Consider the following 15,407-nt stretch of genomic DNA (forward strand, 5'->3'; position numbering starts at 1 on the left):
CTTTGCAGCATCATGAAGGTGGCCAAGACGTGGCTCCACTGTGGGGGCTGTCCCCCACAGGCCCCTGGCCGTGCTGAAGGTTCTGAGGAGCCCCGGTGAGCCCCGAGATCCCGGGCTCGGCGGGGAGGCGAGCGGGTTCCATGCAAAACCCCGGCGAGGAGACTGGTTGGGCGAGGTGCGGGGCGGGCCCGTGCGCCCCACGCCCGCCGCAGACGCCGGCGCCCACCCGCGCCCCGCAGCACCCAGGGGTGCACCTGCCCTCCCGAGGATGCTGCAGGACAACGGCCCTCCGGGGCCACCCACCCAGGTACGTGCCGGCCACTCCCGCGGCCATCCTCATCACTGTCCCCACCGCGGGTCCCCGGGGAGAGCCGGTGTCACTCGCCCTGCCGCGCGCCCTGTCCCCATCCACCGGCCGGGGTGGTGCCGGGGGTCTGGGGCTCCAACATGTGTGTCCGGTGGCTGCCCAACGCGGGCCAGCTCCGGCCCCGAGGTTTGTCCCTCTGTCCCTCCCTGTGCCTCGGTGTCCCCAGCGTGGCTCCCGGCACGTGCGCGCGGAGCCACCGCGGCCACTCCCTGCCCAGCGCCGCTGGCCCCGGCGGGCACGGCCAGCCCCGGGGGACCACCTGGGCGTGGGGAATGGGGCACTCGGTGCTGCTCGGGGGGTGGGAGAGGACGCGGGGCTCCCTCGGGAATGTGGTGGCTGTGTCACCCCGCGAGGGAGTGACAGAGCGGTGCCTGCAGGCTGGGGGGCGGCCAGAGACTGCTTTAGGGACCCCACATTGGGTTTATTTGATTCTGTGTCATTCCAGCTGCGGTCGGATCCCCTGGGAAATCCCTCAGTTTTGCTTCAAATGTTTTCTTTGTGCTGATTTGCTGGTTTAAAGCCCCCTGGTGGATGTATCCCCCTCCTATCCTTCCCCAATTAACAGCGAGCTGCTTGATGAGGCCGGCGCTGCCCATTGCAGCTCCAAGCATTCCTTGAATCCCCCGGGACCCCCAAATTCCCATTTGTCAGCTGCAGGGCGGTGTTATGCTGGGGGAATGGGGGTTTGGGAGGGAGACAGAGCTGGGGGAAGGTGGGGGTGTCAGTGGGCTCAGGGTTGTCCCCCAGAGCCCCTCTGTTCCTGGGGCTGGGGGCTCCCGGGATGGCCCCGATCCCCCGGGATCCTGGCACGGGGACGGCGGGCAAGTGTCGGCTTGTAGAGGGAGCGATCCACCCCCTCCGCCCGCTGCGGGGGGAACCCGTGATTCATCCGGGCTCCGAGGGTTGGGAGCGCCCGCCGAGCTCTGCCAAGCTCCGTGCGCCCGTGGGGTGGTGCCGCGGTGGGAGAAGGGGGGGCCTCGGGGGTTTTCCGGGGTGCTGGACCCCAAAATGCTCAGGGGTGGCCCCTGGGTAAAAGGGGCCTCCCACAAACCCCAGAGCCGGGGAGGTGGGTTGGAGGGGTTGATCCTCGGCACATCGGGGTGGTGCCACCCAGGGGGGCCTGGGGGCCCGGCAGGGGACTGTCACCCCAAACTGCAGGCCCGCAGCTCCTGCCACCCCGCCCCCGCCCCGGCTCCTGCTGACGGCGGCACATTCCTCGGGGACAGCCGCCCTTTTCACCCCCGACCGAAGCGCGCCCGGTGTCACCGGCGGGTGTTGTAAACCCGGCCCAGCCCGGCACGCCGCTGCAGCGGTGACGCCAAGCGCTGAGCCAGGGCTGGCCACAGAGCCAGGCCCGCCTGGCCACGCTCACCCCACACCACCCGGCCGGTGACACGGAGCCGCCGTGTCCCCGAGCGGGGGCTGAGAAGGGCCACAGCTCCGGTCGGGAATGACCCGCTCGGTCGGCGAGCCGAGGCTGCGGGGCACCGGGGGGATTTGGGGAGCTGACCCCGAGCACAGCGGGCCGGGGGGCCGTGGTGTCCCCAGCCCGGCTGCGATGGGGCGGCTCGGCAGGTGGGGCGAGGATAATTAGTACCTGCGGTGGCAGCGGGCCCTGAGTCACCGCGTTCGTCACCGCCGGCCCGCGGCGCTCAGCCGCCCCTTTTCTATTATTGCTGTTTTTTCGTTCCCCGGCTGATTTGAAAAGCAAAGCAGGGGAGGGCCCGGCCAGGAATGACTGCAGGGAGCCCCCACTCCAGGCCGGACCCCCGTGCCAGATGGGGGCCCAGAGTACTCCTGGAAAGCGGCTTTGAGTGGTCTGGGGGTCCTTGTTGAGGCTGCCTTTGTTGGGGCTTTGTGGTCAGGGCTGGTTGAGGGGTCTCCCTGGTAGTCTGTGCCACCCCTGGGAGCCCATGTGGGGGTCTGGGGCTCACTGGAGTGACAATCTGAGGGTCCAGAGCTGTACAGAGAGATCATATGGAGGCCAGAGCACTCTCCTAGGAGGTTTCCTGGGGGTCTTGAGCTCACTGGAGGGACACTGTAGGGGTCTGTGGCTCAGTGGACTGGGCCATGTGAGTCTCTGGAGGTCAGTGGGAAGGCTCTCCGAGGGTCTGGGGCTCTCCAAGAGACCACCTGAGACTCCAGGGCTCGCTGGAGGAACAATGTGGGTGTCCCTGGTTCAATGGCAGGGATCAATGGGGAGCCTTCTGGGCGGCCCAGGGCTCTCCTGGGAGGTTGCCTGGGGGTCTTGGGCTCATTGATGGGACAGTGTGGGGCTCTGGGGCTCCCTGGTGTGGCTGCCCACAGTCAGGGGGTGACTGTCTGAGGGGACCCTGGCTTTTCCCAAGGTAGGACCCCCAGACCCCTGGACCACCCGTCTCCCTTGTCCCCGCGAGGTCACCCCGGGGCACCTCCACCTGTGTCAGTGACAATGGTGATGGTATCAACGGTGACAGTGGCCCCGGTGGGGCCCCCTCCTTTTCCCGGCGAGGCGTGGCGGCGGGGCGGGACGGACGGGCCGGGACGGAGCCTCCCTACGGCTGGGGAACGCCGGAACGCCGCCACTGCCGCCGCTCACCTGCGCAGGGCGGCCGGGCTGGCCGCGGCCCCTCGTCGCCATGCAGGAGACTAACGCGTTCCTGCTGTCGGCCCTGCAGCCCGAGGCCGGCGTCTGCTCCCTGGCCTTGCCCTCGGACCGGCAGCTGGACGAGCGTGGCCGGGAGGCGGCCGAGGCCCAGCGGCTGCGCAGCGCCCGTGTCCAGGAGCAGGTCCGCATCCGCATGATGCTGCGGGGGCAAGCGCCCGCCCGCCCCGAGGATCTCCCCGACGGCACCAGAGGTGGGAGACCCCCCGGGACCCCCTGGGAACGCGCGGTGGGAAGGGTGGTGGGAGCCCCTCCGCCGGCACTGGGCTCTGGGCGCTCCCTGGCTGAGGGTTGGGGGCTGCCCCCCACCCCGAGCGAGTTCCCCGAACGCCCCCGAGCATCCCCGGCGCTGGGGGCAGGGGTAGCTCAGCCCCGGCCTGGGCTCATTTCCCCCCACTCGGGGTCCTTGCCTCAGTTTCCCCACCTGCCCTCGGAGGGCTTTGGGCTGGTGGGGTCCCACACGCTGCTTTGGGCTGGCAGGGGGGAGGATTTTCCCGCCCTGGCAGAGCCCCCCCAGCCCTGAGCGGCAGCGCTGGCCCGGCTCCAGCTCCTCCATTTAACGTCTGCGCCGGCGGCCTCCGCCCTGCTGCCCCGCCCGGCACCGCCGGGATCCCCCGAGCCCCGACACCCGCGCTGGGGACCCCAGGGGTGGGGACAGAGCCCCCCTGACACCCCGAGGGCTGCCCCGGGCGTGAGTCACGCACCTGGCACCGCCAGCCCTGGCGGCGTCCCTGTCCCGTCCTTGTGCCGTCCCGCCGGCGGCCCCGGGGCGGTGGCAGGGCGGATGGGGCAGCGTGAGGTGCCGTGAGGGGCACTGGGGTGTTCACATCCCTGCCAGGGTCGTCCCGATCCCAGCGCGGGGAGCCGGGACTGGCTGTGGGGGGGATGCCTGGGCTGCCGATCCAGCTCAGGGGGGACCGGGCTGAGCCGCAGCGTCCCCGCCAAGGTGGCAATTAGTGCCCTCGCCGTCGGGGCATGAGGCAGGGCGGGGAGGCCACTTCTGCTCCCCGTGGCCAGCGGGCAAGTGCAGGTGGCCTCCTCCCACCCCTTTGTCCCCCCAGCTCTGCTTGCCCTGCCATGGTTCTCGCAGCAGGTCCCCCTGGGATGAGCTGGGGTGATCTTTGATCTCCAGATCGCTTCCTGCCCTGCCCATGCTTACACTGCCTCCTCTGGGCTGTCCTGCAGGTGGTCAGTACAGCTCGACCCTGCGCTCCTCCTTCAGCTCCCGTTCCCAGAGCAATGGTGTGGATCCCAAAGCCTCGGTACGTACCGGGGCTCTGTCCCCTGCCCACCACCCCGGCTGTGCCGAGGACAGCTCTGCGCTCCCCTGGTGGGAGCAGAGAGATGCACTCCTAACCTTCCGTTTTCCCCCTGCAGCTGTACCAGCCGCTGGCCAAGAAGGATTTCGGCACGCTGCGGGGCAGCGGCTGGTCCTCGCGCTCGGCCGTGGACCTCACCCCGCACAAGCGCGTGGCCACCATCAGCAACGGGGGCCTGGCCAAGGGCCGTGCCTACACCGCCGGCTACGCGGCCTCGCAGGTGGCCACCACCTCGCCGCGGCCCAGCTCCTTCCACGAGCGCAACTTCCGCTGCCGGCAGAACCTGGACACGCTGTCGCTGCGCTCTCTCCGCCTGGCCGACGGGCCCGTCCCGCTCGCCGACGACCGCTACAGCGTCCTGTCGGAGCAGCTGGACGCGCCGGGGCACCGGCAGCTCTACAAGAGCCAGGCCGCCGGCGGCTTCGGCCGCTCCTTCGCCTTCGAGCGGCAGCTGAGCTCCGGCACGGCCTCCAAGGCCGGCTGTGACTGGCTGGACGGCGCCGAGGGGCCGCCGAGCCGCACCATCCGTGCGCCCGCCATGCGCACGCTCCAGCGCTTCCAGAGCAACAACCGCTCCCGGCTCAGCACCGGCTCCTTCGGCACGATGCCGGCGGGAGGCAGCGGTGCCTTCCTGGGTCTGGGGGAGCACAGCTCTCGTGCCCCCTCCGTGCGCAGCCTGGCCGAGTCCGGCCACCACCTGGCAGAGCCGCGCGCCATGGAGATGTACAACGGGCATGGCACGCTGCTTGGACACCACGCCGGAGGGTGAGGACCGGGGGCTGCTCCAAGGTGTCTCAGTCCTTGTCCCCGCTGTGGTCACCTGCTGGGGGAGGGCAGACCCCTCCAGCTCCTACTGGGCACCAGGGATGTTGGGAAGAGCGGTGGGATGGTGGATGTGGCTTGGTCTTGTGGTGATGAACCACAGCACAGGCTGACCTCTGAGTGTGTCCTGCTTCTGACCTTAGCTCCTCCATGGACACATCCTGAGACATGGCAGGAGGATGATGCTTATCCCCCTGGAAATGGAGTCCCCTGCACAGGACACATTGGGAAGGAGATGGGTTGGTGGGGCTCTTTGGAGATGTGGGACACTCATCTGGCTGTGGTTCCAGGTTCGATGACATTGACCTGCCCTCAGCAGTGAAGTACCTGATTGCCAGTGACCCCAACCTGCAGGTGCTGGGTGCTGCCTACCTGCAGCACAAGTGCTACAGTGATAGCAGTGCCAAGAAACAGGTGAGCCCCTGGAAGGGTGGGAGCAGGGGGTTTCCCAGTGGGAGGAGGGGGTTTCCCAGGCTGGTGCAGGGGCTGGAGGGAGCCCTGGAGCACAGCATGTCTGACCCCCCCGGGCTGTCCCCCAGGCCCGCAGCCTGCAGGCCATGCCCAAGCTGGTGAAGCTGTTCAACAGCCCAAACCAGGAGGTGCAGCGCCACGCCACCGGCGCCATGCGCAACCTCATCTACGACAACGCCGAGAACAAGCTGGCGCTGGTGGAGGAGAACGGCATCTACGAGCTCATGCGCACCCTGCGGGAGCCCGACGACGAGCTCCGCAAGAATGTCACAGGTTGGGGACACTGGCGGGGTGGGCAGGGGTCCCCCTCCCCCAGGGGTGGTTCTCTACTGCCCTCATGTGAACAAAGCTGGGATGATGCTCCACGGGGTTGATCCTTTTGCTTGGTTGTCACCAGCATGAGTCCCCCAGGAAGGGGAGTTGGGGTGGATGTGCTCTCCAGCCATTCTGCTACTGAGGGTCCCACTCTGTGCAGGGATCCTGTGGAATCTCTCCTCCAGTGACAACCTGAAGGATCGCCTGGCCCGGGACACACTGGAGCAGCTCACGGACCTGGTCCTGGTCCCTCTCTCTGGGCTGGGGGGCTCGGGTGTCATCCAGCAGAACCCCTCAGAGGCAGAGATCTTTTACAACTCCACAGGCTTCCTCAGGTATCTCCTCCAGGTCCTCCCCCTGGGAGCAAAGTTTTGGAGGGAGGAAGAGACAGGAGCACTGTTTGCAGTGCTCTTTTTGGACTCAGCAAGGGTGGCTGTGGGGAATCCCCTTCTCTCCATGACAGAACCCTGTTCCCATTGCAGGAACCTGAGCTCTGCCAGCCAGCAGACCCGGCAGAAGATGCGCGAATGCCATGGGCTGGTGGACTCCATGATCCACTATGTGAACAGCTCCCTGGAGGTGGGGAAGTCGGAGGACAAGGTGAGCCCCGAGCTGGTGTTGGGGGAGCTGAGGCGCTGCTCCCCTGTCCCATTGTGCAAAGGCACACCTTGATGTGATGCTGGGAGAACCGGCCTGGCTCTATCCGACTCAGTGGGTACAGCCGGTGACATCACTCTGCCATGGAGCACCTGTGGCAGCTGGACACACCCTGCAGGTGGCCCAGGGATGACACCCTTGTGTCCCCTGTGCCCCCCAGAGCGTGGAGAATGCTGTCTGTGTCCTGCGCAACCTCTCCTACCGCTTGTATGATGAGATGCCCCCGTCCTCGCTCCAGCGCCTCGAGGGCCACCGGAGGAATGCTGGCGGCACGGTGACGGGAGAGCTGGTGGGCTGCTTCAGCCCCCAGAGCAAGAAAGCCCGGGAGGTTAGTGGGGGCACATCCTGGCCGTGTCACCAGGGTGGAGCTGGCACTGGGAAGTGCTGGCAGCAGCGGTGATGCCAGGGTGGAGGTGGACGCCAGCCTCAGCTGGTGGGTGGGACACAGGGGTGAGCTCAGCAGAAGGTGAATCAGGTGTTTGGGGTGAATCAGGGTGCTGAATCCCTGTTTTTCCATGCTGTTGGGCATGATGCAGCCAAGGTGACCTGCCAGCTCCCTGCCCAGCAGTTTAGGCCAGGCAGGCAGGGAAAAGGGGACACTGCAGAGGGGACACCCTCAGAATCTAACAATGCCCCTGTCCCTCAGCACTACCTGAACGCAGACATCGTCACCTTCACGGAGGTCTCCAAGGACCCCAAGGGCATGGAGTGGCTCTGGAACCCGCAGATTGTGGGCATCTACAACCGGCTGCTGCAGCGCTGCGAGCTCAACAAGCACACAACAGAGGCGGCCTCAGGTGCTCTGCAGAACATCACAGCCGGGGACCGCAGGGTGAGGCCTGGGGACAGCCTGGGGGTCCCCACTGCCTGCCCATCACAGCCATGCTGGGAAGGGGGCACCTACCTGGGCAGGGTTCACCCTGAGCTGCTCCCAGTGAGTGGGAGGAGGAGGAGGGAGCTGGCAGGGTCTCTAAGGGGATGTTTGCCTTGCAGTGGGCGGGTGTGCTGAGCCGGCTGGCGCTGGAGCAGGAGCGCATCCTGAATCCCGTGCTGGACCGTGTCCGCACCGCCGACCACCACCAGCTGCGCTCCCTCACTGGCCTCATCCGCAACCTGTCTCGCCATGCCCGCAATAAGGATGAGATGTGTGAGTGCCAGGGGCGGACCAGGGCTGGGGGGCTGCTTCCCAACCTTTTCCTTTGCCTCCTGTTATCTCCAGACACATCCCAACCCCGTCCTGCTTGCTGCATCCTCACTTGGAGCTGAGTCTGCGGGCTGCTCCATCCCCTGTTCCCAGACATGGCTCTGTCCCTGGCCACCAGCCCAGATATGCCCTTTGCCCACAGCCACCAAGGTGGTGAGCCACCTGATCGAGAAGCTGCCAGGGAGTGTCGGGGACAAGGCCCCACCTGCCGACGTCATCGTGAACATCATCGCGGTGCTCAACAACCTGGTGGTGGAGAGCCCCATGGCTGCCCGTGACATTGTCTACTTTGACGGCCTCAGGAAGCTCTTCTTCATCAAGAAGCGACGGGACAGGTGGGAGCTGCCGTGTCCCAACTCACACCTGGGCTCCTGTCCTGTTCTCTTCGTTCCTGCTCCAGCACAGTGGAACAGGGTCATGTTTCCCTTCCCATACCTTGGTGTTGGGAGTCCTCACACTGGCTCAGAGTAGCCTCGTGGCCACCTTCCAGCCCTTTGTCACCCCATGAGGACACCCCACCATTGCCACAGCTGCCTTTTCCCATCAGGGAACCTCTCTCTGCTTCTGTCTATTATGGTGGGATCCAGATGTTCACCTGCTGTCTCTCCCCACCCACACTAAGCCCCTTCTGGGGTGATCGCCTGGGGCTGGCGAGCACTGTCCCGTGCTCAGTGGTCCCCAAAACCTCATTGCATCCTTTCCCTTTCCAGCTCAGACAACGAGAAGTCCTCCCGAGCTGCCGCCAGCCTCCTGGGAAACATGTGGCAGTACACCAAGCTCCACCGGGACTTCAAGATGGTACGTACCCATTCCACAGCCTCCCACAGCCAGTGGGAGGATCCCTAGGGAATCAAGGCCAGAGGGTTCATCCTGGAGAGCCACACTGCCTAAATGCTTCCCAGGATATGGTGGGGCCCCACTCCACACCTGCTTTTCTTCAGGTGTGGGCACATCCCGGAACAGGTGGGGTGGGAACAGTGTGGCCATCAGTCCCGGAGCAGAGGGGCTCCATGTGCCTGATGGGGCTGTCTCCTTGCAGAAGGGGTACCGGAAGGAGGACTTCCTCAGCCTGTGAGGACACCTTGAGAGCTGGAATGCCTCGCTGGGATGCTCCGTGCTGCCGGCCATGCCATGGGCAGGCTGCTCACCGCCAGACCCCTGCTCTGTAGCCTAATCCCTGCATCCCACGTGCCTTCCCCCTCTGCCAGGTCCCTTCCCTGGCTGGGGGACACTTGTCCTCTCTCCTGCCCAGCCTTAAACCCAGCAGCTGCTTTTGGCTCTGCTGTGGGGCCCCACTGGGACCCTAGTTAGGGGAGGGCTGCCCCATGGCACCTCTTAGGCAGCTGTCTGCAAAATTTGGCTTGTCCTGCAGCTTGATGGGGGCAGGAGCTGCAGGGAGTTGGGAAGGTTCCTGTAGAGCAATTCTGGGGCAAGGGGGCTTCTGGGGGTGCTTCATCCCAGCTCCTTGAGCTGCAGGGCTAGGAGGTGTCTGTGCCCTGTACCAGTGTGGGATGTGCTGTGGGTTACACTTCTGTTCTGCCCTGGCTGGGTGGGGATGGGGCTTTGCATGGCTTGTGGGCTTGGAGGGCTCTGAGGTGGCTTCCCACAGTTTATGGGGTGGCACAGCACTGCAGGGAGCTGGGAAGTGATACCATGACAGCGCTGCCTTCCCCTTTGCTAGGGAGGGTGGGTAGGGAGTTGTGCCTGATGGGGCTGCCTGTGCCCTCACTGCAGGAAACCTGGGAGGGCCGCAGGGCTCCGTCTGTCACCCTGTGGGCACTGCCCCAGGGTGGCACAGCCGCTGCTGTCGCTCCTCACCAGCTGCTGCCAGGGCTGGGCCCTGCTGGCACAGCAGGAGCAGGATCCGGGCAGGGCTGTCCGGGTCGTGTTTGCTGAGCAGCGTCACCCCATGGGTGGGGAGATGCCCCTGGTGTCCCCAGTGCTGGGTGCAGACGGGTCCAAAGCTCTCTGTGCCATGGTGGTGGCTAGGAGGGGACATGTGGGTGGGCTAGGGGTGGCTTTGGGCTGCCGGTGGATTTGGGGCTGGGGGAGTCCCCATGCTTGGGGGGCTCAGGGCACCCCGGGGGGCACGATGTAGAGTAGGTAGAGGGGTGAGAGGATGGGGGGAGCAGGTGGAGGGGCTGGAGTGGCCCCCACGCTGAGCGGCACCGGTGCAGTCACAGCTCGGGGTCACGGGGTGTTTGGCTCTGCAGCTCTCTGTGTACAACCCCCCAGCCCTGTGTACCCCTGAAATAAAGGCCTTGAGTGATGCCCACCTGCACCTGTGTTTGGATGGCACTTGGGAGAGGGAACAGTGACACCAGTGACAACAGTGCCATGGGGACACCAGCACAGGGTGAGCTCACCCCGTGGTGCCACACCACACTCTGCCTGGCATGGTCCTGAGTTAGTGGGACACTGGTGTGGGAAGGATAGACCAGAGCACTGCCTGTGGTGGGGAGACCCTCCCATGTCACCTGTGTCCCCATCATGGACAGACCCAGTGGGTGCAGCAGCCTTTTATTGTCACGGGGGTTCCCATACAGGACAAACGTGCTGCCACCACTCCTGCCAGGCACTCCCTAGGGCTGGGGCATGTTGTTCCTTGGAGAGCATCACCCATGCCAGCACTTGTCCATCACGCAGGAAGAACATCTCTGCCACCCACTGCAAGGGACGTGGCCCAGCCACCCGGGAGGAACCCAGGGGTGGTACTGAGGTATTATGGGCAGGGTGCTCCTGGCGCTGGTTTTCCAGTTTTCCACTTTGGAGCCAGCTCCTCGTTTCCTAGCATGGCCATGGCTCTGATCCCGTAACTCCCGGGCTCCTCGGCCCTGACCTGGTCCGTATGTCCCCATAGGGATGGGGGACACCTGTGGTCCCGCTCAGATGTCATCCTCTGTCACCAGGCAGTAGAAGTCTGTGCGGGCGCCGTAGTTACGGGATCCCAGATCCGAGACGTCGAGCTCGGAGCGCTGCCCGTCCCGCAGCTGCGCGTCCTCCATCCCGCTGGATGCCGGGGCCGCGGGAGCGCTGCGCCCGCCGAGGCGGGGCGGCGGGGGGCTCCCGAAAACGCGCCCTCGGAGGCCTGGCAGGAACAGGGAGCTGGGTTTAGGTGGAGGGGGAAGGGGCTGGACCCACCCCGCCGCCACAGGAGCGGGAGGCAAAGCCCAGGAGAGCCCTCCAGCGCACATCTGTCCCCTCGGGAGAAGCAGCAGGGACATGGACCTGTGCCGAGGTCCCCGTCGGGGTCCAAGTCTCCCCCGCTGCTCAGGTAGCTGCTGTGCAGGATCAGCATGGGGTCCTTGTCCTCCTGCAGCTGGGTCTGCGGGTCCCCCACGCTCCCCAGGAAGGACACCTTGCGCGGCAGGGCCAGGCACAGCTCCTTCCAGAAGTCCGACGATGGGGTCTGCAGGGAGGGGATGAGCCGGGCAGGGAGCACTGGAGCACGGCCCCGCACGGTTTCACGGGCTCGGCTCCCTCTCCCCGGCGCCGGGAGCTGGGCCAAGGTGAGGCTGTGCTCCAGTGGCACCGTGCCCAGGCGCCGGCGGAGAAACCGGCCCGACCTGCTGAACGCTCCCCAGGGCTCCGGCTCCCAGCCTGGCCCCAAGAGGGCCGGAGTGGCCCTGGGCCAGCTCCGCTCTGGGAGCTGACGATAGGGAGGCCCTGGAGTGTCATGGGGTCCTGACCATGCAGGTTTGGAGGGTGAGCTCCCAAATCTGGGGCTCTTCTTGTTGGGTTTTTAAATGTCCTCCAAAAAGATGAGTGCCCCAACCTGCTCTTTAGCACTGGAGCCCAGGGCGCAGCCCCAGAGGGCAGCAGGGAGGTTGACCCAAAATGCAGAGCTGGGAATGGAAGGGGGTGCTGGTGGGATGGGTCCTGCTCAGCTCCCACCATGGGGCAGCCCCAAAGGGCAGCAGGGAGGCTGGCACAGTGGGGTTGGGGGTCAGGATCCTGCTTGGCACTCACCATGGAGCTGGCTCTCCACACCAGCAGGGTCACGGTGTTCCGGTGCTGCTTCAGCAGGGTGATGGCAGGGTGAGTGATCTCCCGGTACTGGCTCTCGAAGACGATGAAGATGGGTTTCCTGGAAAGCTCCAGCAGCCTCCAGAGCCCTTCCCTGCGAGACAGGTGGGTGACAGGAGGGTGAAGGACCCACGAGCCCCTCTCCACTCCTGTGGGGGCTACTCTGCTCCTACCTGAAGCTGCTGTTGCACCAGTCCTGCTCCAGGTATGCGACGGAGAGCACCACGATGAGGCGCCGGCACCGGCTGACATTCATGATGAGGTCAGCTGATGGCTCTGTGGGCAGAAAGGGTGTCAAGCCCCCAGGTCCCTGTGTCAGCCCCTGTCCAACCCTGCGTGGTGCCCACCTGAGTTGGGCAGGATGTTCTGCTCATCCAGGAAGAGTTTGTATCCGTGGCGGTTTTCCAGCTGCGGCTTCATGATGAAGTGGACGAACTTACGGTCATCTGGGGCAGTGGCGTGGGAGATGTAGGCATCGTACAGCTTTCCATCTGGGGAGATCCATGGAGCAGGGATAACATGTGTGAGCCCCAGACCGTGGGAGGCTGTTCCCAGTGGGATGTCACCTCTGGCTCACCGTTGATCTCCAGCTCTCCATAGCGGTCCCGGTACCAGAGGAGCGCATTCAGGCGGCACTGGATGTAGAGCACAGCCAGGAGCACCAGGATCACCAGGACCAGGAGGGCTGCCAGCACCGCCGGCACGTGCCCCGCTGCCTCTGCCAGGACAGGGAAGGGCATGGTGAGCAGCATACCTGGGTTTGGTGCAGGTTTGCACCCCAGTGTGGGAGAGGCAGCAGGGCCTCCATCACTCTCCTCAATCCCCCAGTGCATCTGGGCTCTCTGTGGGATGCCCCCTCCCTGTCCCCAGCAGGTCCCTACCTGCTTGCTGCAGGGTGAAGGTGGCTGTGGCATTGCTGATCCAGCAGGCAAACACCCCAAAATCAGCACTGTGGGTGAGGTTGAGCTGCAGGACGCTGGCCAGGAACTGCTCTGAGGAGTTTTGGCCAGACCTGACAGAACATGGGGATGCTGCGGGTCGGGCCGTGTGGTGACAACCCCCAAAAGCAGATGGATGGAGGTGGCCAGGGCAGGCTCCTTACCAGACAGTGTCCTGGCTGCTCCCGTTGCCCAGCCACTGCCCATCCTTGCTCCAGGTGGGAATGGGCTGGCAGCGTTCGGTGCCCGCCCAGCGCACGGTGCAGTTCAGCTCGACCTGGCTCCCCAGCACCAGGTCCAGTGTCTCGTTGGCAGCCGGCACCAGGATTTCAGGGGGCACACTGCAAAGGTCTGGGGGCACAGAGGGGAGGGGGTTTGGATGGGGAAGCTGATCCAGCTCCCCCCAGGGCAGGTGACTGCTGTAGCCATCCCGGAAAAACAAGCTCTGCCTTGGGGGTCTAGCACTGAGTGGTGCTCGTGGCTGTTTAGCAACAGGCTGAGCCGGTTTGGGGGGCTGGGAAGGACCCTCGGCACCCTAAGAGGTGACATCAGAGCAGGACCCCCAGCTGAGCTCACACAGGGATCCTTCCCAGCTGAGAACAGGGGAGAACTGGGATTTCACCTACCTGCCATGGTGCGTTCAGGTGACAGGCGCTGCCAGCATCTCACGCGGCGTCTTCCGGGGGAGGCAAAGTCCACCTGCCTCCGCCACAGGGCGGGCTGGGCCGGGGACAGACCGGGAATAGCGCCGTGAGTGCTGGCACAGGGAGGGCCCGGCCACCCCCATCTGCCCCCGCAGCGATTCCATCTGGGGGTGGTGGGTGCTGCTCTCCGGTAAAGCCAAAGCCACGTCCCACCCACGGTCTGGTGGCCACTGTGTCACCTGCCCTCCCTGCACTGACTCCCAGCCTGGCTTTCCCAACCGTGAATTTATGCGTGGGAGATGATTAATGGCTAGCTGGGGGTTGCAGGATTTAAAAAATGTGGCTTCAGCCCAAATCCAAAACCAGGGTGGGGAAATGAGCTCAGCCATGGGAAACCAGAGCTTTGGGGGTCTCAGTGGTACCTCCTTCACCTGCCACAACCCCCTGCCGGGGCTGCAGAGCTGCCTCCAGCTTGACATGCCCTTGAACCTGCTAATTACCAGCGGTCTGGTTTGTTTATGGAAACGCAGCCTCCCACTGGAGAGCTCCCCGGCGGGTGCGGTGTTCCCGGTGTGTTGGGAGCCTCACGCGTTGCTACCCCTTGGCTGTGCCCAGGGATTAGCACAGGCGCACGGCATTCCAGGCAAGCGGGGAGCACAGGGATGGCACACAGGGACACCCCCCCCCCCCCACCCCAAGCTGGCATCACCAGCGATGTCATTGGGATGGCCCCATGGGAGGAGGCGGATACTGGGAGCAGACAGCAGAGCAGAGCCTGGCAAGGCTGGGCTCCTGTGTCCCCACGTCCTGATGCGGGGGATGCGGGTGCTGGGGGCTGAGGTGGGAGTCTCAGGGGTGTGACGGTGCCAGTGTTTCCATGGTAAATACTCGGCCCAGCTCTGGGAGTCAAGAGGGGTGAAAGCCTCTCTCAGGGCTCCTCTTTGTTCTGGAGCTTCAGCACTCCTGGATGCACCCTGATTTTGGCTGGGAGCAGGGCTGGTCCTCCTGTGTTTGTTGGTGGAATGGGAAGGGGAGGCCTGTGGTGCTGCCTGGCTTGGGGCAGGGATGCAAGCATGGTTCTTCCCTCTGGAACAGCCCAGTGCCAGGCGTGGGGTGAAAACAGGGATCAAGGTACACGAGAGACGCCCAGTACATGTTCAGCTTGACCAGCTGGAAGTGATTTATACCTAAAGGATTAACTGAGTTTCTCCATGGCCAGGGAAGGAAGAGGACAGGATGGAGATGAGCCAGCCCACCTGGATTTCTCATGGAGAAAGGGTGGGAGACACTCATGAGGGTGGCATAGGGCTGCCTCTGCCCCTGGATGGGTCACTGCTAAGACATTTTCTCTGATGGTCGGAATAAGGAAGCTCTAACAAGTTGCAGCCTGGACAGGGGGTGTGGGAAGGCCCCAAAACCCCCGGAGCCCTTTACTCCAGGGAACAACAGTGTTGGATGACAGGGGGAGAGGGGCAGCAGCTAACGGGCAGCAGTGGCTCCCATTTCCCACATCCTGGCATGAGGACACCCTGGATTTGAGGCAGAGGACCGTGTGGACATTGTGGGGTGGTGAATGGTGGCTGGGCGTGGCATTCCCTAGAGCACGGCCATGGGGAAAGCGCAGAGGGCAGGGAGGCACCATGGGCAGGGAGTTGTGGGGTGGGTGTGCAGAGGGAGCAAGCGGGATGGAGAGCTAAAGGAGAGCAAAGGAGAGACAGAATGGGAATGCACAGGAAACAGGGTGAGGATGAAACCCTGCTGACCTCATCTGGGGTGGCTTCAGCGTGGAAAGGGAAGCAGAACAGAGCTGCATTTACCTTTGGAGCTTCCCCAGCCGCAGGCTTCCTGCTCGTCGCCTCCCGTTTGAGCCGACCCGACCGGCCAGATCAGTGCTTGGAATTTCTCTCTCTCTCTTTTTTTTTTTTTTCCTTTCTGTTTTAATAGTTTATCTATTTCTCCTCCCAGTTCAGCCCCTGCCCTCGGCCGGGCATTCCCGCTGC

At 64.7% G+C, this 15,407-nt stretch overlaps 2 protein-coding genes across 2 annotated transcripts; one reads left to right on the forward strand and one right to left on the reverse strand.

Moving 5' to 3' along the window:
- Positions 1-2,985: 2,985 nt before the first annotated feature.
- Positions 2,986-10,053, forward strand: PKP3 (plakophilin 3; the record flags this gene model as incomplete). The annotated part of the gene is made up of 13 exons (XM_083864435.1): positions 2,986-3,205; positions 4,197-4,273; positions 4,389-5,095; positions 5,443-5,566; positions 5,692-5,896; positions 6,099-6,273; positions 6,421-6,538; positions 6,756-6,923; positions 7,242-7,427; positions 7,589-7,742; positions 7,942-8,134; positions 8,510-8,597; positions 8,839-10,053. 13 exons carry the CDS (start codon positions 2,986-2,988, stop codon positions 8,872-8,874), a joined length of 2,451 nt encoding a protein of 816 aa, XP_083720561.1. The 3' UTR covers positions 8,875-10,053.
- Positions 10,054-10,303: 250 nt separating this feature from the next.
- Positions 10,304-15,351, reverse strand: SIGIRR (single Ig and TIR domain containing). Its single transcript, XM_083864487.1, has 10 exons — positions 15,225-15,351; positions 13,390-13,483; positions 12,928-13,114; positions 12,707-12,837; positions 12,403-12,543; positions 12,173-12,316; positions 11,999-12,101; positions 11,769-11,919; positions 11,028-11,208; positions 10,304-10,887 (listed from the first exon to the last, which is right to left on the reverse strand). The coding sequence occupies exons 2-10, from the start codon at positions 13,394-13,396 to the stop codon at positions 10,685-10,687; spliced, it is 1,248 nt and encodes a 415-aa protein (XP_083720613.1). The 5' UTR covers positions 13,397-13,483; positions 15,225-15,351; the 3' UTR covers positions 10,304-10,684.
- Positions 15,352-15,407: the final 56 nt, after the last annotated feature.

The sequence above is a fragment of the Zosterops lateralis genome (genome assembly GCF_965231275.1).
Source record: "Zosterops lateralis genome assembly, chromosome: 6".
NCBI classification, from domain to species: Eukaryota; Metazoa; Chordata; class Aves; order Passeriformes; family Zosteropidae; genus Zosterops; species Zosterops lateralis.